The 24,993-nt window shown below is 41.6% G+C and overlaps 1 protein-coding gene across 5 annotated transcripts in view; it reads right to left on the bottom strand.

Moving 5' to 3' along the window:
- The window catches only part of LOC100883499 (cadherin EGF LAG seven-pass G-type receptor 1), a 47,590-nt gene that overhangs the window by 6,665 nt on the left and 15,932 nt on the right, over positions 1 to 24,993 (bottom strand). For 4 of the 5 annotated variants that reach the window (XM_012298797.2, XM_012298795.2, XM_076532965.1 and 1 more), the window contains one exon: positions 7,894 to 7,999. In XM_012298797.2, coding sequence (XP_012154187.1) covers positions 7,894 to 7,999 — 106 coding nt within the window. Of the gene's footprint in view, positions 1 to 7,893; positions 8,000 to 14,696; positions 14,762 to 24,993 lie in introns of those variants that run through there. The other variant, XM_076532976.1, reaches the window with a different exon arrangement.

Raw genomic sequence — 24,993 nt, 5'->3', positions numbered from 1 at the left:
TACTCCCGGAACGAGTTTCCTCATCCTTCGTTCTCGAGAGAATCCCTGAGCAAACGACTTGCTCATTTTCTACAAAACGTATCGGATGCCGAGTGTTTGGCCCCCGTATACGTTATACACGGATACTCGTGATTTACAAGAAAACGCTGTTACTTGTACCTCTCGGTGACGTTTTGCGGCTAATACTTTTTTTTTCTTTTACAGTGTTCTCTGCAAATTTTCTCTTCGTACGTCCAACATATTTTTCACGTCTCGAGACGACACGAGGTTCTTCGAGTCGTAGCTTGGAACTAACGACTAATCCCTTCGTACGGGCATCCGGAAGGACGCGACAACCTCACCATATTTTTCGACGACGTCGATCGCGCTTAACCGTGAGTACCAAAGTTCAAAGTTTCAAGCACGTCGGTCCATCGTTTGCCGTCAAGTTACGGTTAGCGTGTTCGACGATCGCGTAAATAAGTTGATTCAGAGTTTACGAGTTGTTTCTACTCGCGAATACGCCGCAGCTACGAAATATGGACCATCGCGGTGAAAATTGGTTAGGTTAGGTAAAATATGGCCGAAAACGAAATGTTTTACCGATTCGATATGCTAGCAACGTAACGAGAGCTATGTAGAAGATGCGATGTTTGGTTACCGAGAGAGGAGGATCTTAAAAATATTCGGATACGAGCTGTGAGCAATAATACCTGAACAGTATCGCGTTGCCGAACTAAACCATCTCGTCTTCAACGTTTGTCTTTGGTTCTATCCGCTGTTCCGTCCGTTTCAGGTTCCTCGTTAACTCGGATACCTTTCACAGAGTAAATTTAATCGATCGCTCAACACCGAACTATAGTCAATTTTGAAGCTCCGCTAACGGACAAGCTGCTCGATACGTTCGCTTTAACGTTCTTTGTGTATTCGTTTATCGCTGCTTCGAGAACGGAACGCGTTCGAAAATAAGAAACATTTTTGCTCGAATCAATTACGGAGTTCCTAATGGGTGGGTTACGTAGGTAATTCGGTGAGCATATTTTTAAAATCAGCCTGGAAAACTGTCGATCGATCGCGCAGGCCAACGCGCGACAAAAGCTACGAACACGAAGCGACGAGAAGTTAAACGTTCGTATTTGGACACGGTCGAAGACGAAGAAACGGAGTACGGCTCGGAAGCGAACAAATATTTACAAAGGTGGCGGAGTGATCTCGGAAAGGTAAAGATCGGTAATTTGAGGGAAAAGTGGCAGTCGGTGTAGGGGCGAGGGGTATATTCGTCGGAAACGTACGAAAGGGAACGCAATCAAAGTCGGGCGGGTGTAATCAAGCGTCACGGAAAACCCGATAAAAGTCTTTCCCGTTGGCCAGCGAAAAAAGACCAGAGCAAAGTTCCCTTTTGTTGCTTCTCCTCGATACACGCGGTTGGAATTAATGCTCCACGTTTTTACCTCTTTTCTCTTTTTTCCTCTTTGCGTTCTGATTTTCGCGCGGACCACGCGAAAATTAACAATCGACGAACAACGGACGGAGAGCGAAAACTTTAGCCCCGTCGTTCTTGTCCGCGAAACTTCGATTCTCTTTCGAAAGGTTAACTTTCTTGAAATACGCGGCGGAACACGCTGATTATGACTCGGGGCGATCAAAACTTTCCGGCAAATTAATTCGAACGTAAGAAACTGCCGCGTCGAATTTATTGTATCGAATTATTCGCGATTCGACGATCGATACGATAACGTATAATCGGCAAGTAGTCATTATTTTAAAAACGCATCGATTCGCATGGAAAACGACCGTCGTCCGATTCGATCGAACAAAGCCAATTATTCGCGGTTGCCACGAGTAATCGACGTTTCCTCCTTTTATTCGTTTTTAATTGTTTTCAATTTCAAAATTTCCATCCTTTCTTCCGATTCCCTGAGAAGTCATTAGACTTCTCGACGCAACGAATCTCCGATTACGAAAACGATGCTTCGCTTTATAATAAAAGATAAAAACGATCTTGTTTTCGTTATTCTCCCACGTAGTATTCTAAATCGAGCTAGACAAGTGTTTTTATTCTCCTCGATGAAAGACCATTGCTGCGAGATTTATTAAAGTCCAGGAAAATACGAATTAATAAATGTTCGGTAGCTACCTGTAAGGGTAAATTTCTGTTCTTGTGGCTTTCTTATTGGCCGCATGGAAAATTAGATTTTTTATTAAAACCGAGTGCGCTTGGATGCGCGTGTCGTACACACCAGTGATCATCGGCGCGTAGCTCTGCCCGTTATTAACTTATATTAAAGTACTCGAGCTACGATTTCGCGCAATCTTTTGTCGGAAAAGGAATCGCGTTGACTTTGAAATCTTTCGATGCAAGAATGCGCGCAGAATGTTATCGGAACCGCATCGAATTCACGACGTCGATGTCAGCAACGAGGATAATCCAAGACTTAGTTCTCGGTCACGTACAAAAAGGTTCAAGCTCTTGCAGCTTTTCACTATTCTACTTCGCTACTATCCGCTCCTTCAAAGGGATCTACTCTTTCGAAAAAGTCCTTCGTTCCGCTGTTACACCGTTATCTCGGTATATATTCGTCCCGAAACGCTTCTTAGAAAAACGAAATCTTTCAACGAGTTTATTTTGTACCTTCGGAAGAATTTAATCGTCGTGCATCGTTCGCGCGATAAAAATACCGCGCTCTTACGCGTTTCTGTTCACTGGTCAACACGTAAATTTCTATAAATTAAACTTACGGAGCTACTTGTAATGTCGTAGATAGCAATTAACTCTCGGATAATGGAATCAGGTTTTTACCGACTCGACGTATGATTTAAAAGGGAATCTTTAGGACGCTGTATTTTCTGAAAATAACGAGTAGTCTTCTACTCGTATCTCCTTAAAAGGGCTTCGCCCGGTTACCGCGAGAAAAAAGCTAATTTTATGGGCAAATGGGTTCGGTTTGAATTTTGAAAGCGATATGGTTACGAGCATGCGAGCGGAGGTTTTAATGCGGTGAAACGCGACGGACGCGGTTAAAAGGAGGAACGCATCGATGAAAAATTGTTGGGACGAGTTGGAAAGTAGTCGTGTCTCGAGGGCGGTCAGAGGCCGAGCTGCGCGAGTGGTAAGGCGTGCAGTGGCATTTAATTGCAAGAACGCGAGCTCGACGCGAATAATGCGCGAATATCGTGGCTACGGGTTTACCGCAAGGTCGCATAACCGAGAACAAGAAAATTCCTACAGGCATAGAATACGAAGCCGTATCCACCGTTTCCCCGGAATATTAATGCTCGCGAACGTTCTCGAACGTTCGAGATAGACCGGCTACGCTCGAGAATCGTTCACTCGATATTGGCCCCGAGCCCCGAACGTCCTTCGCATATTGACACTCGATATCCGGTTTACTGCGAGCCTTTCGGCGATAACCTAACCTAATTTCGCTTCTACGCGCTATCAAACAACACGACAGTCCTCGTATTTACAGTAGCTGATTATGCTACTCTTCTTCCTCCCTCTTACACGGAGTCACGGTAAACGATTTTTCGCCGAACAGAAAGATTTTTCGCGCGACCTACAAAAATGGAATTATAGTCGATTCAATTTTTTTGCCAGGGATGAACGAATCGAGTACTCTCGAACGAGAAAGTAGTTTAAAATTCAGCGACGTCGAAAACGTGAACAAAGTTGCTTTTTTTCCCCCCTCAACGTTCTTAAAAAAGTTGTGCAACGCGATAAATTTATTTGTCGAAGCAAAAAGTATCCGGTAGGTTGTTTCGCGGCTCAATTAGATTGCACGGTTTCGAGTCGAAAATCGAGAAACTTTGTCGGACAAGTCTCGTGTGGGTTAAAAAGACAGAACGAGACACGGCCGGGTTGACGGCATAAAAAAGTTATAATTGGTTAGGTGGAAAAGTTTTCTCATTCGAAAGACTTCGACTGGCTGCACGTTTTGTCGCGTAATAAACTTTGCGAAAGAATAAATTAATAGAAAAGAAAGAAACGATGATTCTTTTTAAATTACGCGCTCCTCCTCTCTCGTCACCGATTGCTCCTATTCGGATCGAAATCTTTTTAAAGGAAAATCAGTAATCGTTCGAATAGATGTTCGAGGGAAGACTAGCCGGGATGTAACAGAAATATTTTTAATTTGATCGGGAGCGACGCGACGACGAATATCGGTGATTAAAATGTAATTACTCGCGAATTTCATGGGAGACTTTTTTTCTCGTGGATGTTGCGAAGAATGTAATCCGCGTCAGAGTTCGAACGCTAAATTGAAAAGGGACCAAGTTGAAAAAAGAAGAAAAAAAGCGTTAATCATGCCTCGCAACACGAATTACGAACTTGCTTCGTGTAAAACTGTTATTGCAGGGAATTAACCACGCGCTGCACGAAATAAATAATCGATAAAATTATTTATCAGTTTGCATCGAATGCAGTCGGATGGAAACTAATTTTCTGCCTCTTGTTAATTCCGTGTAACTCTAGAAACTCGTAAATTTCGACGGTAAATTAGCTGTATTTAGTTGCACGATTTAAGCACGGAAGGTCTGTACCTCCCACGTAACGAGACTGCATCATTTTTGCGCTCGATAATTTAGTATTAGTAGCCCATTTTTTTTTTTTTTTAACACCGGTAATTTTCTTTTTCATCGCGCTACAACGATGCGATATAATACCATGACTAATTTGAAACGTTCAACGTATTCCCTTAATGGAGTTTTTCGCTTTTTATAGTACAGTAGGCTCTCGTTATATCGGCACACTTTGCATCGATGACCGAGAGGATTCATCTTCGCGTTAACTTCCGTGCACGTTAATGGCGCTGATATAGCTAAGCTTTATATCGACACGCGTTTATGTACTCGGTTATATCGTTGCGTGATACGCGTTAAAGCGTCGCGTATCAATGTAGCAAGATTTTGCTGCCAAGGAATAACGTTCCCGCGGAGAAACCTTTCCTTAGTTTGTTCAGGGTTATATGTTTCGGCGTTGAATCGCGTTAGGATTTCCCTGACGTCTGAATTTGCAAAAACAAACGAATTTTAACGAGGAGCGCAATAAATAAACATTGTTCGTATCCGCGTTTGTTTCGTGAGAAAGCAGTCGGGATAAAGTTAAACACCTGCAGTGCAGAACGTTTTCTCGAAGTCGACGAAAGCCGGTATTTAAAGTAGCCGTTTAAAGAACAGTCGAGATCAAACGCGTTGGTTGGCTAGCTCTTTTAACGCTTTCCGAGAAAATACCGAGAACCGAGCGTTCGATGGATGTTGGATCAGGAATTTTTCCTAGTCCCGAAGACGGTCAACTTTCTACCTTTTATGTGTGTAAGTTCGCCAACTTTTGGGGAGGATCTCGAAAGATTTGAACGTTCCGGTTTAAATTTCGAACGCGTCGAAGGAGCTCGCGATTCGTTTCGAAAGTTCGACAGAAATTGTTTTCGATCGCGTGAAACGAATAAAAAAAGAAAAAAAAGATTCTTGTAAAATACCATCGCCCTATAAAAGCTTATGGATGAAAAAAGTTGTGGAAACCACGATTACCGTAACGGGGATATAAATCCATGAAGCTGTGTCTGAACAGAGGTGAAAAGTTTGTTCGGAAAGCATGCATTATTTACGAATAGCTCGGCCCTGAATTTTCCTTGTTTTATCAACGATGTTTGCTTAAGGTTCGTGCCAGTACTTTTACCGGAGTCTGGAGAGAAAAACTTTTAAGATAGTTGTCCTTTCGCGATACGTAACGATAAAGTTCGATTTTTTCGAGCAACTACATATAGCGAAACTCGACTAAACGACGGATTCCGAATTTCCTGTTTCTCGGTGCAAACCGCTTATTCGATCTTCCGAGATTATTAAACCGAGACGTTGGCTTGCGAGTAAACTATTCGATTGATAAGCGGCAACAGCGGAAGGAAAAGGAAAAATTCTTAGGGAACGTTACGAAAAGTCATTGGATATTCGGACAATACTGGCCAGAGTTTGGGAAAATAACTTTCCATGGAAGAAGATTAGAATACAGGTGCCCCTTCGGGACAAAGATTATTCGCGAATCTCTTTAAAAATTTCTTCTGGGAAACGTGAACCGACGAAGGCCTCTGTAATTCTGGTTGTTCGCTTCGCATCGAATTCGAGAAATTTCGTTCGCGATAGCCCGGCGAGATAGAATCGAAAGGAACCTTTTTTTTTTGTCGGGTGAAATATCTCGGTCGGATAGAGGTTCGTTTGCCGTGTACGCGCTCGAAAGGCGGTATTTTCGAGTAAAAATTCGAGAAAACGAGCGAAAGAACATCGTCGATGGTGGAGTAATTTCGTAACGAGAAACGAACGAAAGAGCGGCAAAAAGATCCCTGCAGGTGTCGAGATGCGATCTTTTAAAACTGGAGTCACGTTTACGAGACGAGATCATTAAATTCTTTAGAAATGTGCTAAGTGCTCTTCGACCTCCCGACACGATCTACGCGTACTTTCGCTAAAGCTTCTCTTACACCTACGCGTTACTTAACTTTTCAACTTTTTCTTTTTTTTCGTATAAACTAAATATGAAACGCGTTACACGACAAGTTGGCGGTAAAAAGAACGAAAATTGGAGCAAAGTTTAGCATTTTTATTTGAAAGCAAGAGCAAGTAAATTCGTAAATATTAGGTCATCGGGGAAATGTGTACCATTTTTTATATCGACGATCGGACGAAAGTGCTGAACAAACATTTAGACGGCATTAAAAATCGTGACCATCTTTTGTCTCTGCTATTCGTGCCACGTTTGTTTGCCGAAGCACAATTTCATCGGAGCACAGACTCGTCCAAATAAAGTGTCGCGACCAACGAGAATTCACCGTGGATAAGACTTTTCTCCGCACCTTCGGGAGAAATAAATTTCGAAAAATTAAAAACTACCGTTATCGCAGTACTCGCGATCGTGCAATTATAGAGATTTTTCGCATTTTTCATACTTTCCTGACGGCTCGCGACATTTTCCGACTACGTTTTGTGCATCTTGGTACGCCGTAAACGCATAAACATCCGCAGTCGGGTAATTACGATGAAAGATGGAGACGTTGAAAGCGGAAATAGTAAGGTATCTTGCCTGATGGAGCAGTTACGGAGCGGTAAAAACGGTGAACGTCGAGGAGATACGCGCTCCTCAACCCCTTTATATCGTATACGCCATACACACACCCACGATTCTCCCCTAATGACGCAGGGATGTTTTTTCAGCCAAGAGGAAGTGGCGGTGGGTGGGAAAGAGGAGTGGAGAGTAGCAGTTGTTTCTGGCAGAAATCGCTTGTCCTTTGCGCCGGTGTTTTCACCAGACCAACCCCGAGAGCCACCACCTCCGACAGAATTCTCTGGCTTTTGTTCGACTCTGGCGTATCGTTGCAACGATCCCACCTACGCGCGCGTACTCGCCGAACCTCTAAATCGTTTCAAATTTTCCCATAATTCTCTTTCCAACATCGCCTTGATACGTATTTTCACCTGGTCACCGCTATGAATTTATACGCGAAGGAAATTGTTCGCTTTTCCGCCTGTTCGAAACAGAACTTTCCTGTCAAATTTCAGTTACCGTTTAACCTACGCCTCCGCGTGCACGATAAACGTACTCTCGACCGGAAGACATTTACGTTACACTACCTACAGGTACATTGTATCGACATATTTTTCCTACGCTATCAGAATCTTCGTTTACGAGACTTTTTTTTCTTTATCCTTAAGTTCGTAATATGAAATTTAAAAATTGAAAAAAAAAAAAAAATTATTTAAGCCTCGATTTGCATAGATAAGTAATAATGGGTATTAGGCAATTAAAAGTCGAAGCTATACGTAACTTGTACAACGCGCGAGTATACTCGATTCGATAAGATACAGAGAAGGAGAGACAAAGAAAAAAAGGGGATTCTTCTTTTAGAAGAAGCTATCGAAACTTACCTGAACACCACCCACTCCAACGATGAAGAGCAGTTGAACCATGAAGAGGGCTGCCAAGAGATTCATAAGGGTCGTACCTGCCAGGCTTCTCAAGTCCGAGAACAAGCTGGAAACATAAGGACGACTCTCTGACTTTCGTCTACTCCGAGAATAGGATAACTACATGCTCGTTCGCGCGTTATCTCCCCCGTCGATTCTAACAATTTTCCCTAACTTCTCAACTGGAAACTGAACTGTTTGCCAAATAAAACAAATATTTCGTCCAACTTGTCGATGTCGATACAATAATAACGTAGCGTGCAAGGCAACGAATCTCGAATCGGTATTATTAAACCGAGAATTAGTAGGTAAGAAAAAATATTGAATACACGCGAGCAAACTTATACGAAAAGCTTAAAGAACGCGATAAAATGCTAGATCGAAAATGCGTAGAATTCGGTCGCGTGGATTATATAATTAGAGGAAATATATGTAGACAAACATATTACGTAAACAATTACGACGAGCGAAACGGAGCGATATAGTTATCCTGTATTCCATATTCCCGATCTGTTTTCTATACGTAAGACATCCTGCATGATTTGTCTGGAAATCGATGTCACGATATGAATAAATTTGATTCCGCCTTCTCGACTTGTATTTGCATAGAGAGTCGGTACCGTTTCGGTCGTACAGTCACATGGAAGGATGTGTTCTCTCGGATAAGAAAGAGTAGCCGGATCATCCACCGATGGAGGATCCTTTCTTCTATACTCGCTTTAAAAACTGCAATTGTTCTCGTTACTCGCGCAAAAAAAACAGCGAATCGAGTTAGCGATGGTATTTTCTTTCGCGACTGCGGAAAATTTAGCTCGGTGGTAAGATAAAAATCTGTTTTATTTGCTATTTCGACGAGCAAAAAATGAACTGTACGGCTATAGGGGAGAGGAAGGAGAAATCGCGAAAAAGGGAGATAAAGTTCGGATCCATAGTTTACCATTCGCGTGGATCAATAAGCGGCGATCCGTATACTCTTTATTAAAATTCCTTCGATACGAGAGTTATATCCGCGTGGAATCCGAATTGACATCGGCCTTGTCGATATTCGCGTACGCAGTCAGATTTCGCGAACAACGTTCGAAGCAACCGGAAGAACAAATTTCCGGAAAAAATTTCCGACGCGTCACGAAGAAACTTCGATGTTTACTCGAACGGTTAAATTCTATTACCTTTGACTCGTACGACGTTCCGAATAATTTCTACAATATTTCGATAACGAGAATTACAGTTAATCGTCTCGTTAATCGTTAATAATAAACGCGGATCGGAATAGAAAACGTGGCTATTTAAAAATAATGCGTATACATAACGTTCGAGATATATTTGGTTTTCGGTCGATTAAACGGATCGAGTTTGATTCGAGTTAGGTCTATTATTATAATTATTGGTCGGTCGGTTCGCAGCTGCACGATTAATAATAACAGTTTAAATCGAACACGATCCAATGAAATGAAATCCAAACGCGTTTAATTATCAATCGATTCCTTGCCCTATACGTATAAGGTCCGAAGCGTTTCAAATTACTTTTTCGTTTAACAGCCAATTGAAATGTAACGCGAACCTAGTTCAATTATAAATGAAAATAAAAAACCTTTATTATGATTTTTACGATATCTGTTGCGAAGTTGCGGAGAAAGGTAAAAATTATTCGACTAGGCATAATTTCAAAGAAAATGTGAATTTTAGTTAATAATTTGTAGGATAAATATTGATTGTACGTAAATGAATATTTGGCATGTAAGAAATGGTTTAAGGAGAGTTGTCCAGTTTTATCGGAATGTGCGAAGAGATATAAACCAGTCGAACTTCGGTTCCAGGCCATGAAGTACGGTCCAGAGGATTTTTCGAATTCAAGGGAGCACGACCACTTTGTTTCCCTTTTTATACGTTACGTTCCTGTATCGCGTTGTTGCCTTTATAATCCTCTTTTTTCCTCCTACCTTTTATTCAGCCTCGTTTACGCCTTCTTCGGTCTATTTATCGTTATTCCAGCGGTGTTTCGTTAATTGCACACTTTGTCTTCTTATCGACGCGTACACGTACAACTAACGAGGAAACTCGACCTTTTCACCGTCATGCCCGATATACAGGACTTCGTGACCGCTTCTTTCTTTCTTCCCTTTCCTTCCTTCCTTATTTATTTCCTCCCTCGCTTACTTCCCGTCTTTCCCTCGACCGTTTTCACCTTGAATCAACCTTCTCTCGAGAATTCCTTGCGACCTTTTCCTTGCCGCTGAATCACTCGGGTTTTACAGAAGGTAGAACGTTCGGTAGTTTCGCGAATTCGCAAGTTTCCTCTTTCTTTTATATCCAATCACGGTTCCGAAAGAAAAGATCCGTCAAACGAAAATATAGACTTTCCGGGAGACGTTGAACGTGCACGTAACGTGCTTTTCCGCGATTCCGAAGGATATCATGCAATTTCGAAGCTGCTTCAGGGATATTCGAAGGAACAAACAGTTTGCCAGTTGGCAAAAGCGAGATACGCGAATATTTGAAATTTAAAGTGGCTCGAATTGATAGGAATATTCATGAAGGACGAGAGGTTTCTCGATATCCGACAAGTAGAAGAACAATAATTCGATCTAAGTGTTGGTCTTTAACGAAGGCGGTAGAGCAAACTGTAAAGAAACGACAGTTTATAGAAATCTCGTGTGTCGTTCGTCGACGGATGACGGGTGTTTTGTTAGTTCGTTTTAACGTAATCGCGAAACGATCGTCGCTAGCGGAAATTCGTTCGTTCTAATTGTACGGTGAAAAGCGTGGAATCTCGTGCGACATTCGTAACAAAAAGCTGAACCGATCGCGAGAGAACGTAGCGGCCGGGAGAATTTGCGTTGCATTTGAAAAAAATTAATTAGTTCTTGATGAGGCAGGTCTTTTTGCCGAGTGTTAATCACAGCGAACGGTATCCTCGATGAATGGTCGCGAATGCAGAATGGAAGGTGGAAGAGAATTGAACGTGACGCTATTGTCCGAGCGACTGGTATCCTGATAAAGGACCAGGATGGCCCAGATTGCGAAGAAATCGTAATTGCAGCTCGTTTTTCCTTCCGAATCCCCGAGTAAAAACTACCGTCTATTTCAATGCGCGTTTTCTTTTCAATTTCGCGTCGCCGACCAACAATTCGGAAAACTCGAAAAACTCGTTTCGACGAAGAATTTCGTTAAGGGCAAAAAACGAACGATCGACGGCTACCGGCGAGAAGATATCGATAAAGTTTCGTTAATGCAAACTTTCGAGTAAAATAAAAGCAGAGAAACCGGAGAGAGCGGCTAAAAACTTGTCGAGAACGAAAAGTTGAGATTTCGACGCCACGATTTAGATTTAAAAGCGCGATATCTTAGCGAGTGGGAAGAGTTTTCGACGCTTCAAAGTCTAACCGTGTCGAGAGCTAAGCTTCTTTTATAGGTTCAGCAAAATGTTCGTTCTCTTCTTTCTTACCCTCGTCGAATCCATCGGTACTTCTTTTTTTTCCATACACCAAGTACTTACAGGGGATACGGTGGTTTAGCGAGGAAGAGAGTCTTATTACGTATGGTTTGGAGTTTTTAACCCTTCGACTTATCAGGCGCATCCTACAAACACCGTGTTGCACAGATTTCCCTCGATTACGCGATATCGGAATTTCCGGAATTTTCCGGAATTCGCGTTGCCCGAGTATCATAGGAATCTCTTCGGATCTTTGAACGGTATCGTACAGATTTACAACGTTATGAAAGTACTAGAAAGATTTCTACGAATCTCCCTACCGTGTCGTACGGATTTTCCTGAATTTTCCAAGCGCGTTGTTAAAGTACCGTGTTACACGGATTTCCATGAATCTTCTAACCGTGTCGCAGAGGTCTCCCGCCCGATCTTCCGATCTCGCTAGGCGGTAGCGTCGCTTTATGCCAAGGTTCCTGGTACTCGTGTCTAAAATGCAGCATCGCGTTGTTCGTTCCGGATTCTCGTAACAGCGCCGACAACGTTTTACGGAGATAAAGGGTTCAGCGAAACGAATGGAAAGCAAACTGCGGCCGATGTCGAGGATTTTTTCTAAAGAATCTGTTGGTACTCGTACACTCGACGAGTATCGCGATCGTTCGTTTCGAGGTTTAAAGGGCTCTCGAGAAGACACAATTCATAAATTTTCAACGAGCCGATCGATCTATGTCCCGTTTTTTTTCCCTCCCACCTTCCATTTGACATTTCGAAGCTCGCGAGACGGTTAAAAAGCTTGTCGTCCGAATGAATTGTTGGAGGAAGAAGAAATGAAATTTAGTGGAAGCGCGTTACTCGGCCATCCCTCGGGACGTGGATCGATTTATCGATCGAAACTCGCTACTTTTCTCTAATCGGCGAACCGAAAGTTTAATCACCGTGACGCTTTTAAAGGAAGACCGTCCTTGCACGATCTTCGAATTAGCGGAAGATCTATTTTTCTTTCTATTCGGTACGTTTCCAAGAAATTCAACGGAGCAATTTCTTTTTCAGTAATTTCGATGAATCGATACGAATTTCGCGCTAAGGATAATTAGCGAGAAACCGTTTTGAATTCGTTTCGTTTGTTGCTCGTTTCGCGCGACGAGAGAAGAATTTGTTTGGAAGAAACAAAGAGAAGAGCAGCGAGATAATTCTGCTAGCGGAGGACTTCGACCACGATTCCTTTTCCCGTTGGACCATCCTCGAAACTCCGTTCGAATGAATTATTCACGAGTCGAACGAGAAATCGTCGATGGAGTTTCGGGAAGGTCAGCTCTCGAACGGGCAAAATTTCAAGGTTTCTTATGCCGGTGATCAACTCGGTTCGCTCGGAATATTTCATGCAATATTTGAATACCTTGCCATTTTATTCTTCGAATTTATCGTCCTCGTAAAAGGAAACATTTATGCAGGAACGAACGATGCATTCTTTTCTCATCTTATCTTATCTTTTTCCTTAGGCGAAACTAAATCTTTTTAAATTACGCTCGATCCGATAACGGTGTACAATTAACCATATACATGTATGTAACATTGTACGAATGAAATTCGCGTTAGCTGCAATTTTCGCGAAGCTCGCGCGTTTCTCTCAACGTTCCGAAGCGTTGCAACGCGCTTTTCTTTTTATTCGCCGTATACACCTCTTCTTACGCTCTAAACTCTAAACAGATTAAAAGTCGTGCCGCGAACGCGAACAAAGTGTGTCACGGTAAAACAATTTATTATTTCTCGGAAAATAATGAGGAGCAGTAAGGTGGCGTTGTTTTAACGTCGCGTTTTAACCTTTCAACCCGTCACCGGCGGAATTTATTTTCCACGCTTACGTCTTTTGGCGGAAATTTAAGTTTAAGGAGAATACCGCTACATTTTGTCCACCAGCTACCCTGTTTACGAGCGATTCCAAAAATTTCTTCGCGGAACAATTTCCTTCGTTACGGTACGTTACCGTTCTTACGAAAAAACGACAACGATATTCCCATGCAATCGTAGTTTACTTCGCCGAGCGTTCTATCGTTGCTTGTTATTATACTACCCGTTATTACTACTCGTTACGTCGCCTTCGTTTCGCTTTCAACAGTTCTTATTCTGCACGCGTCGTAATACCAGCGATTATATTGCCCGTACCGTTCCTAATAATATAACAAGATTATTTAGGAAAATAAAAACGGTATCGCGATAGCGTACGCGAACGTTTCGATGTTTGAAGAAGCGATCCGATGACTTTACGAGAGCCAGAACTCTCGTCGGGAACGAACGAACGAAACGACGTACGATGAAATGTTTTCGAAGAGATCTGTTGATTTTAACAGGAATACCCGATTCATCGGTGATTTTTCGAGCTCGAACTTTCCGCTTGCCTAGCATGAATAATTCAAGCGTAACTACGAACAGCGAAAGGTTTGCGGGGTGTCGCTGCGTTCGTCGATGCGTAGTCTACAATTTCTTCTTTACGAGCCTCGCAAATCGTTCGAAGATTCGATTCGATCGCTCGTAGCTTATACGACTAGCATTGGAAAGAAAATTCTACGTCGCGCGGATAAAAGAGAGGTATTTAATAAAGTGCCGGGGGAGATCGGAAGAATTTAGCGCGACTCTTCGATAGCGATTTTAATAAAGTCGACGAACGAGGAGGCCGGGAAAACAAGAACGATCGTAACCTTCCACGAGATTGTGCGGTGTGGTTCCCCACTGATATTTTCTACCATCGATTCCTCCTTCGCCGGATATTGCAAATCCTCGGTTGGATAACCATCGAGGTTGAAAAGAGTCGACGTACGTCGAGAATGGACAGCTTTTCGAACAGCCGCTGCTTCGGCCGAACCGTAAACTGCCGACGCGACGATCGAATGCATCAAATTATTCTTTATTGGTCTATTAAATTGTTCGAAGCTTCTCCCGAAACGACTAAACTTTTGCCTATTTCGAACATAAAGACGATCATGATCGATCAAGTTTGTCGAACAAAAATGCGACAAGAAAATAAATGTAAACGAAGGTTAAAAACTTACGAGCTCGCTTTGAAACTTCTCTTCGAGGCGACTCTTAATTCGCCGTTACTCGATTATTAGATTTTAATTCGACGCGGTAAGAACTTCCTTCGTTGGATTTCTTTTCGATTTAAGCTGTTTTCAAATGCAGATGAATTCGCGCCAGCTTCGATTCCTTTGAAATTAAAAAACGTTACACTCTAATCGACGATTATCCTTTTATCTCCGAAATTGGCAAAACGTTGTTCTTTTCAATCGAGATTCGGCTAATTACAGTTGTCCATCGTTCGCTCGAAGCATTATAATCTCACCCTTTCAGAATTAAACGTTCGAAAAGCGATATTTGGCTTTGGCGCGTCATCAAATTTCGCTATAATCACTGTTTTAATTGATCGGAATTCATCGCTTCGAAACGAGCGACGCTCCTTTCTATCGTAATGCGCTTGTGTACGTATACATATTATATTCGTTCACGCTATTATCTTCGGCCAGGTTTATTGTCATGGTTGTATGCTTCACGGTCGCGCAAATGAACGAATAGAATAATATAGACGCGACGATGAGATTTACTTTGCCGTGAAACGGAACGCGCTCTCAATAGGGAACCGTGACTACCGTGTTCGAACTTCCTTTTGTACCAAGAATGCCTTCGTTGTTCGATAGATCTCGATTGCTTTTTGTCTCATTATTTTCATCCGTTTCACGAGAATATTTGTTCTCACGGAATTTCGATTCCACGAGCACTTTGCTATTTTCTGCTACTCTCTTACTCGAAAAGGATAATAATCATCCCGGAAAATCGCCTATTCGTTTAACGCGTCTATCGTGATATCTACTATAGTACATGTTAAAATGTAGCATAGTTTGGTATCGTGTATTGGGTATAAAATGTAATAAAATGTTGACAACGTGTTTGAAAGTCGTCGAAATTCGCGAAAACCATCGAAGATTTTTACGTATATCTCTGTTAATCGAAGTAATTGACGATATATTTGAAATTAGCAAACACGCCTATATCAGTTTTGCGCAAAACTGATCATTCCATGATTAATTATCAAATATTTTATACGCGTAATTCATCGGAACATTTCGCTTCAAAAGGTATTAACGGCATTAAATAATTGGAATTTAAAATCTGTGAGGTGCCACCTATTTTACAAATTATACTGATTTTGTTTGGGAAAAATTTTCGTTGAAAACGTTCTCGGCTGTCACGGTACATCGATCGCTTTCACGGTTGAAACACTCGATGTTATAACGCGTACCGAATGCGAGAAAAAAAAATTTCATTTACCGGCTCATCCATGAAACATTTGCAAACGATATTTCATTTTGTGCTTAATTGCTGATGCGGAATCTTTTTCCTTCAAACGGTTATGCTCGATTTTTATTCGTTCTTCACGGTTCCCTATGAATACGAATGCCTCGAAATTCCAACCACCCGTAGCTTTTTACACGCGATTTCGTTCGTCGTCGAACAAAACGAAAAATATTCCCGCAAATTCCCGTGAATCAATTAAAAAAAGACTAGCTCTCCACCTTGATTCGTTTATTAAAATACGCGAATGCAAACAACACCCGTGTAAATTGTTTGGGACCGACGTCAAACGCGAAATTACGTTCGACTACGAGTTCGCGTACGTATATGCGTTTGCGTTTGTAGTTTGTGTATTTATGAGAACTTCATGGGTGATGGATAACGACGAGAGAAATGCAATTTTCACGGTGGTATAAGGAGCAGCTATGAATTATCCATACTCTTCTTTCATGTATAATAAGTCCAACCTTTTTATCATGCGCATGACATTTTGCAGTGTGGAACACGTTCATGTTTAATAAAATTTTTTCAAAAGATCTCCTTTCGAGTTTTCGAATTTTCTTTCGACTTCGTTTACCGCATCGACTTGTTCCTATTTCGTTAAAGTAATAAATCGGAAAATAAATTTGTAACATCGGTGGATTTTCTGCTTTAAAACTGTATAGGAATCGCGATCACGGAGAGGATCAGAAATTGTTACAAACGCTTGAAAAGATTATCGATGTGAACGGTATTTAATTTCGAAATGGAGTTTACTTCCATTCGAATGTTTACTTTCAACTTGTCATTTATCGAATTTCCACCGATTGACCGTTCGTGTATGTACGCGAACGATTAAAATAAACAATTTAATAGAGAAAAGCGTTGCGAAGATCAAGAATTTAATCGTCGATTTAAAGCGATATATAAATATTAACGAAACGGGACGTCGAGGTTTCGAGGGAAAAATATCATCCTTTAAAGAGCATATCGCAGAAACGCAACGGAGGTTTCGGATGATCGCGTCGTGTCGCGTCGCGTTGCACAATAGCGAAAATCCGCGATGGATTGAAGGATCTAGGATTAATTGGGTCAGGAGGCAGTCGGCTTAACAATTCGCTTAAATGGGGCCAGATATCGAGTGCTTTCGAGAGCATACCGGTAAAATCTTAGGGCAAGTTTCGATCGATCGAAGATAGTAGCTCGTAATCGCATTCTCTTACGAACGAACACCGATATTCCACGACTCTGTCGTTTAGCGTGTTTGATAAACGAATACGTAACACACCGAAAACGACCGTGTTTCGCGATGCTTAATCGTTTAATCCGTTTAACGTCTTATCTTAAGTAACTGACCGTACAACAAACACACACCTATAGACTGAATTTTTCAACAATTTTACGCTCTAACGGTATCGTTAGGTTAGGTTTTTCATTTATTATCTTGCGGTTTAATAATATTCCAAGGTTAAAATTAAAAATTCCATTTTGCCCGTATGGTAATCGACGCGTTGTTTACGCGCACAAAATTTCGGGGAACTCGTTCAATATCGTATAACTCGTTCGCAGAAGTTTTATCATCGAAAACCGGACAACTCGTATACATAAATTTCTTTTCCGTGACAAACAATTTTCAAGATATTCGATCAAACATCGTTCGCGATACTCGACTTCAGGGGTTGTTTTCACACTGAATGATCGATTACAAAAAAATCTAACAATCCCGGGTTATTCGAAACACCGATTATACTTTCTGAATTGCTTTAGTTAAAAAGGATAACGCATTGTATACACATCCACGTTTTTTTTTCTTTTTTTTTAGAAAATGTATAAAATAAGATTGTTTCGATAGGAAAACTCTGTCGGAACGCTCTAAATAAGTAGCCACACCCTTCGATTCAAACGTTACAAAGTTATTCTCGAAGAGTACGTAACAAGTGTCACGAAACTTTATCCCCTGAGTTCGTTCTCTTAACGTTTCGTGATAATTTACATTCAGCGAGCGATAAACGTCGATAAAAAAACGTTCGAGGATTTACTTTAAAAACAAGAAACGCAGGAAACGCGTAAAAAATATCGCTTTTCGGACAACCGTATCATAAATCTTGTTCAATTTTGCTACGAAGAAGTAACACGCACCGAGTAGACGATGCCTTCTCGAAATTATTATAGATACATATATGTAGATGTTATTTATAGTGTGTCCTCGTAAAATGCAGTTAAGTCGGCTGCAGAATTTTAATTGAGAAAATCCTGTGAAAAATGAAGACTGTCCGTACGAAAGAGAGAAAAGAAGCGCCGTAAATATTGGTCCGGTTGCTCTTTGACTCTCATTAATGTTCGCGAAAGTTGGAGCAATCGGTGATTTCGAACTCTCGCGAGAGGACATAAATGGATCCGCGGAAATCAAACTCTCCCGGGGGTGCTCTTTCGGCATTTGCATCACGAACCTGATACGTGCAAATGTGCACCTGCAACTACGAGATTTACGACGCTTGATTGTCCCTATTCGTGCCAAGTATAACAATTCACCCATTGTGTTTAGCTTTTCTTGCGTTCATTCGCGACAGCGCCCGCTACGAGCATTATTATTCGTTCGTTCATTTATGTACGTAATGTTAATTGAACGTATTCGTTTAAATCGTTTCTCAGAAAGAGTGACAGACACTTAGACTTCCTCGATGAAATCGACGACTCTGGAGAAAGAGTGATCCACTCTACTCGGGTCTGTTCCGATTCTATCCGATAAAGAATATCGATTAATCCTATCACCGGTTTACGAGCAACTCGATGCAATACTTACGCCGTAGCGTAAGAATCACGATGCACGTAACGTGCATAGTTGATGACCGAATCGACCAAGCTATTTTAATATTCCATGTGTTCGGTAAGGGTAAACGTAAAGCCAAAGATTATACGAAATTAGAGGGTCCAATCCTGTGCACGTAGAGGGAGAGAAACTGTGTGCTTTACAGATTTACCTCCCCGAAGAGAGAACCCTGCAGATTCGGTGTTCCAATTTCGCTAATGTTCTCTCGATAAGGTTAATCATGCTCCGCTGGCAAAAACGTAAGGTCTAGATGAGAAAAACACGCGAGACTTTTCTTTCCTTCTGCAATGTTTATCGGGTGTGGGAAAAATCGATGAGAAAAAGAAACAACGTAACCTTGACCTATGATCGATCAAGGTTTCTCTTCTTCATAGACGAAAAATAGAGAAAGTTCGGTACGCAACGTTGAAACGATAAACAGAGCTTTTTATCGTATCGATCGTTCGGTGGAAGGGGGCAAGGAATCGCGAGAATGTCCGACAATAGAAATTGAAATTTCGCGAAACGCAACCTCTATCTGTCATCACGGACACTTACGGCCACCATATTCTCCCTCGCTTCGGGATTAAATTCTCGTTACGACCTACTCGCTTTCGCGTTATGTAACCGTCCTATAGCGCCGTGAACGATATACAGGATGTGTCACGTATGTACATAACCGGTGATACGGGAAGAAAAGAATCTAGCAATTTCCGCATCTAAATCGTAGGATTCCCGGATTCTGGAGTTTCTCTAGATCGTGCTAATTTGTCGAATTCTCGGAGGTAAAGATTTGTAGATATTACGCGTTCGTTAAATGGAGGAAAACGTAAGAGATGCCTAACGATAGTTTTGGGAGATCTTAAACGCACCGTAAATCCTGCCGTCCTCGAGCGGAAAGAATAAGGGCATCTCCGTAACCCCTAAAACCTAGATTGCACGCGATCGAATAAATTTGCTGGTATATCCAGTCGTAACGTATCCGTGCTTTTTTATGCCACCGTATACCTGAATAATCTAACAGCGTGCGGTCATCAAAATTTATCACCGTTATAGACTATAAAAGGGACTAAACCGCGATATTCTTTTATTTACACGTACCCTGGCATTTATACGAAATGATCGAAGAAATAATCGAAAGTATTGTTTACGAATCGAATCCGTCGTACGTTTGCTAAGAATAATAAGAAAATGACCTAGAGGAAAGCATTCACCGATAAATAGGATACGATCAAATTCTTGTAATAAAAACAAAAGAGATGTATTAGCGGAAAAGGTAAATCGCGAAGTTTCTCGATAGAAATTCCTTGAAAAGTTTGTTAAACGTTTTTATTCTTCTGCTTCGACTTTAAATCGTCGTTATAAATCGTGACGAACGACGTTTCGCGCCTCCGAGAGAGTTTGGAAAATGAAATTTACGCAAGTTACGCGACGCGATACGCGATAGCGTAATTGCCGGATGTAACTAGCACGAGGAAGTTGCAGACACAAGACAGAGGACATTATGTATGTAGATTAGACGGGAGACAACTGGCCTGGCCGGGTGTCACCGATATCAACGTGTACCCTCGCCTATACGAATCCTCCATATAAACGAGAACATTTCGCCAACTAAAAGAACTAAAACGTATAGCGGATATGTACACGTTTCGTGTACATGCATACATATAATAACGTGTAGGACTTTTGCGATGAAAAAGTGAACGAGTTACCGTTTGCACCGCTGCGTCTGATCATACGCTGATCGTCTCTACTTACCGGCATAGTAATATCGTTTTCGCTAATTCCCAATTCACTGTCGTACATGCGAAAATTATTTTATGTCGAACTGTGAGTGAAAAATATTTCAAAAACATTCTTTATTATTGTTTATCTGTTCACGCGGTTCAATGTCGTGTGTATCTTTAGAACGTATTACCAGAATTCTGTTGAAATTTTCTGCTCTCCAATATCTAGATAACTTTTCACGGATCGAAAGTATTAATTGAATATGGGAAGTTCGCATAGAAATCTATAGAATAGGTTTATACCGTGAAAAGCGGACGAGCAAACCAAATCGTACAACAAACTATTTGTAACTGAAAAACGAGGTCGGAGGGAAGAAAATGTTGGTATAAAGCTTTTTCATTATTACTGTACAACGAATTCATTCATCGAGCTCGACTCGCTCACTGAATCACGTTCCCTATGGATACAGATACATATTTCTCTATACGGTAGACGCGTAAACAGATGCCCGAACGAATTCAAATGAATACTTTTTTCCCATTTTCCGTTTTTCAATATCCAAACTGATACACGATAGTAAAGGTTCTTTATTTGCAAAACGTTGCATCAGACACGCGTATACAAAATATTAATAATTTCGACCAGTTGTTTTTCATTCGTATTTCGATAGCCAACAATAACAGATATTAACGCGAGTTCGTTTAATCGTGCAACTACAAAGCAGGAAACCGAATTACAGTTTACAGTTTTTATCTAATAAGAGATTAGTGATCGAATTATATTTGACGATTTCGCTGGACGTACATATGTACGTCGTGAAATGGCCAATTTTCTGATTCCATTTAATCGATGTCCGAAAGTAAAGAAAGGGACGGTGTTTAAGGAGGAAGTTAGGCCATATTTCAGGCGAACATTCTGATTTCAACTATGATTCGAAGAAATTCGAGTTTGAAAAGCGGTGCGCGTATACGGCTATTTTGCCTGCGGTAGTCAATATTTCAGCAATAGCGCGAAAAGAAAAACACGCGAAAATGAATTTTCAAGTGTTTCAAAGAGAAAAAATGCTCCATTTCCGTAGATATGCCAACGCTTGCAGATTTATCCCGGAACGTTTAACCGTCGACACGCGTTTGTTACGATGTACTATCATACATAGAAATACGTATAACCGTGCTTGGAAGTGTGTTCGTGTACACGGAAAAAAAGCGATATTCGACCATTCTCGTGTCCGCGATAACGCGTGTTAGTTCCTTTCCCGCATGAGAATCGTGACACTCGGTCACGAGACGAACCGGGTCGGTCAAAAACAGCACGAATTCGCGATTTCGGACCGAGATGAACATTCTCCTGGACGCGCGCGCTCGCTTATCCGCATAAAGGAAACGGAAACGTTCAGCCAATATTCGAGATAACTGTTTACGAAAGATTCGGGAACGATTATAAAAAGATATATTCTAGGAGATTTTGAATGATTTCGACAGAGAGGAGCCATATCTACGGGAATAAGGTTGGCGAGAGTGCAATCTTATATGCCATTTCGAATATGCAATGCAACTCTCGTGCCGTGCATTTTCCATCGTATGCAGTATGCAGCCAATTTTCGCGGTGAAATTCCAAAGCTTACTACCATGGAACCTGCTGCTCGTTCAAAGACTATCACGATATACGTAGTGACATCGAAAGAAACAGGAACAAGCTAATGGTTAGTGAAAAATTACAAAGTCGTTCGGAAACGGGTGATTTGAACGACGACGCGAGTAGATTGCAATTTCAAAATAATTATTATTTCGCTCAGGTTAAAATTTCTTTTTCTTTTTTCGAATCATCGTTCCACACTTTTTCTACGTTTTCGCGCAAAGTGAAAAGTTTTCGAACGAAACTTGTGCACGACGTTACAGACACTCTAACGATAAACAGCAAATTTGATACTAGCTCGCGAAAAATGTTGCCGAGCAGGAGGTCGAAAAAGAAATTTCAACGTGCGCATCTTTATCGAAACAGACGCGTCCTTTTTGAACTGTAGCTACCAGCGACGAGAATCCACTTTGAAGCTCCTTGTAAAGATTTGCGTAACGTTACCCTCAAAGAAAGCAGTTTCTGATAAGAGACACGAGAGCATAAAAAGCTGTTCGACGAGATAGCTTCGAAACAAAAAGACAAGTAGAAATTAAAGAACAACTTCCGCGTTCGTATCGTCGCGTGGTCGAGTAAAAGAGGTTCGTCGATACGAAGTAGCGTTTAGAATCGATACCGCGCGAAACAGAAACACGAAGTAGCGTTAAAAATATTTTGTCGTTCGAAGTCTCGTTGTCGGAGTAAAATATTTCGAAAGTGCAATCGAGATAGCGCGGCGAGGCCGATACGCTCTGGGAGGCTAGTCCTTCAAAGGACGTTTTCGTCGTGATATCGATACGCGGAGAGGGGTTAATTCAATCGCGAGACACTTTATGAACCGTACAAAGTGTTCCCAGGATGCTACGACACCGTCTCTATGTTCAGTGGTGCTCCCACAAAGAACACGTACGTACTGGCTGTTCCATCGTACGTGTTACGAGTCGATGTCTATTAGATCGTTACGTGTCGAACGATCGAAACGCTATCGTGTCACAGTCCGAGGCGATACGGTCACGTTAAAGCACCTCGAAGCAGCACTTGCGGCCTATCTATTAAGCGACTAAGGTTTAATAGAAATAACCGCGTGAACGTTTCAGCGATACTTTTACTAGAAAATAGCTGATTTTAAGTTATTAGTCGCCTATTAATTGGTCAGTTTGAAAATATAGTAAATTATAGAAGGTTGATACGCGATCGGTTGATTCGTGCCCAAACTGCTATTGAACGAAGCGTCGCAAAAAATGGAATCCAATCGGATGTCCAGGTGAAGAACGATCAAGAACCACTGGTCTATTTACGGGATGCGTCAGAGTGAATCTGCAGAGGTACCGGGTAGGGAGTAAAAGATTGGATCGATAAGAAGTCGATCGCAAGAAGTTTCCTTTGGGAAATCAAACATTCGAAAAGTCTCGCTTCTAAAAGGTTGGCCTATTTGTCTACCGAGAAACTTGAATACCTCCTTGGCCGTTTATTTATCCTGTTCGAGGATCGAGAAAGTCTCGCCTACAAAATTCCACGAGAGATATCTCGTTCGCGTTATATTCGGAACAAAATGTCACCGCGTTTCTTCCAGATCTCTTTGTGAGTACGTCAATGCCGATTACCCTCCGCTTCCGTCGAGCTTGCACGATCCATCAAATCTTTGACAGCGGTTCATCGAATGACGTCGAAATTTCATTTTTTTTTTACCCCTCTGACACTTTTCATCCTCCGACTCTCATTAACCCCTTACCCTTCATAGATCATGCCCTGGCGTTTAGAGTTCAATTTATCAAATTACTCGAAACATTTCGAAAACGGACAGATTTAATTATTAACGTAATTTTTTTTTTAGTCTCGACGTATCTCAACGATCTAATCGCCAGTGCTTGTCGTATTAAAATCAACGAATGTTACAATCACGATATTCGGTTGTTCGTAAATTATTCCGTTTGTTCCCGATTCATGAAAGTCAAAGACCGACGTGTCGGTTGAAATATAGCAGAGTAATTGTTGTCCCTGTAAATGTCTCGGGAGTGCTCGAGCGTGTACCATGATGATTTCGCGTCTAATGATACGCGATACGCGATCTTCCTTGGATGCAACCGTTGTTTCTCGTTGTTGTCTTCAATGTTTTGTCCGGTGCTCGTCGCGAGAATCATTACGGCACAATAATACCTAGCTGTCATCTCCCGCAAGAATTGTAGCGAGAAATTTCCAGCGCGCGTGGACAGTGCACTCGGTCGATGCGATTCTTTATCACTCGAATGCTGCGCTACCCATTTTCCTGCCTCGGAAACTTCTACGCTATTTTTCAAAACGTCAACATATAGTAGCAACCGATTGATTGAATTTTTTTTCGGTTAACTGTTTCTGCGTTTTTTACGAATATCGCTCGATCAAGGCTTTTAAACGTTCGCGATCAAAGTTAAAGAATCTTAAATCGTCCAAAGTTGTTTTAATTTACGAATCGTGCGATTAATTGATATTATGAGATTAATGGATATTAATCGAGAAGTACGTCTAGTGGATTTTAGAGAGAAATTATTGCGTTCGTTCGATGTCTGCTTAGCTATTCGATAACGGTACGTTTTCCGTAACAACTCGTGCGTGAAATCGGAGAAAATTAAAATCGTTGTAACTCGTAAACGATTTAATGATGAAACTTTTGGCGACGATTTATAAAGTCGTAAAGAATAATTTCCGAAATATTCTCTTAAACGAGGCGAGTGCTAATTAGAAAAAAAGCGAAAGGTATCTATGGACGAAGCTTTCTCCCGGCGATATTAAAACGACGAGGCTGGATATCCTGGAGGGGTTGATATTAAGAGGATGACGAAGGTGAATCCCGAAGGAAGCACGAAATGGGGTAGAGAAAGGGCTCTAAGCCGCTTACGGGTAGAGGATGTCGCGAAACGAACGAACCAGCGAAGCGCGCGTCGTTTTAGCGGGACGCGTAAACCGCACCTCGCGCGAGGATTTTACGAGAACCGCACGACGCGACGCGACGTTGGACGAGTCCGGTCTGATACGCGAATTAAACCTGTTATTACGCTGTATCGCGTATTAACGAATCTTCGCATTTTTTCCAACGCCGTTCGTTGATAGACGATATACGGTTTCTACTTACTTGGTGTTAGCTCTTTCGTCGTAACGCGTGAAAGATAAACGATAAGAGAAA

The sequence above is a fragment of the Megachile rotundata genome, chromosome 1 (assembly GCF_050947335.1).
Source record: "Megachile rotundata isolate GNS110a chromosome 1, iyMegRotu1, whole genome shotgun sequence".
Classification (NCBI taxonomy): domain Eukaryota; kingdom Metazoa; phylum Arthropoda; class Insecta; order Hymenoptera; family Megachilidae; genus Megachile; species Megachile rotundata.
The sequence above is the reverse complement of the archived record's forward strand: the minus strand, read 5'-3'. Positions and strand labels throughout refer to the sequence as shown.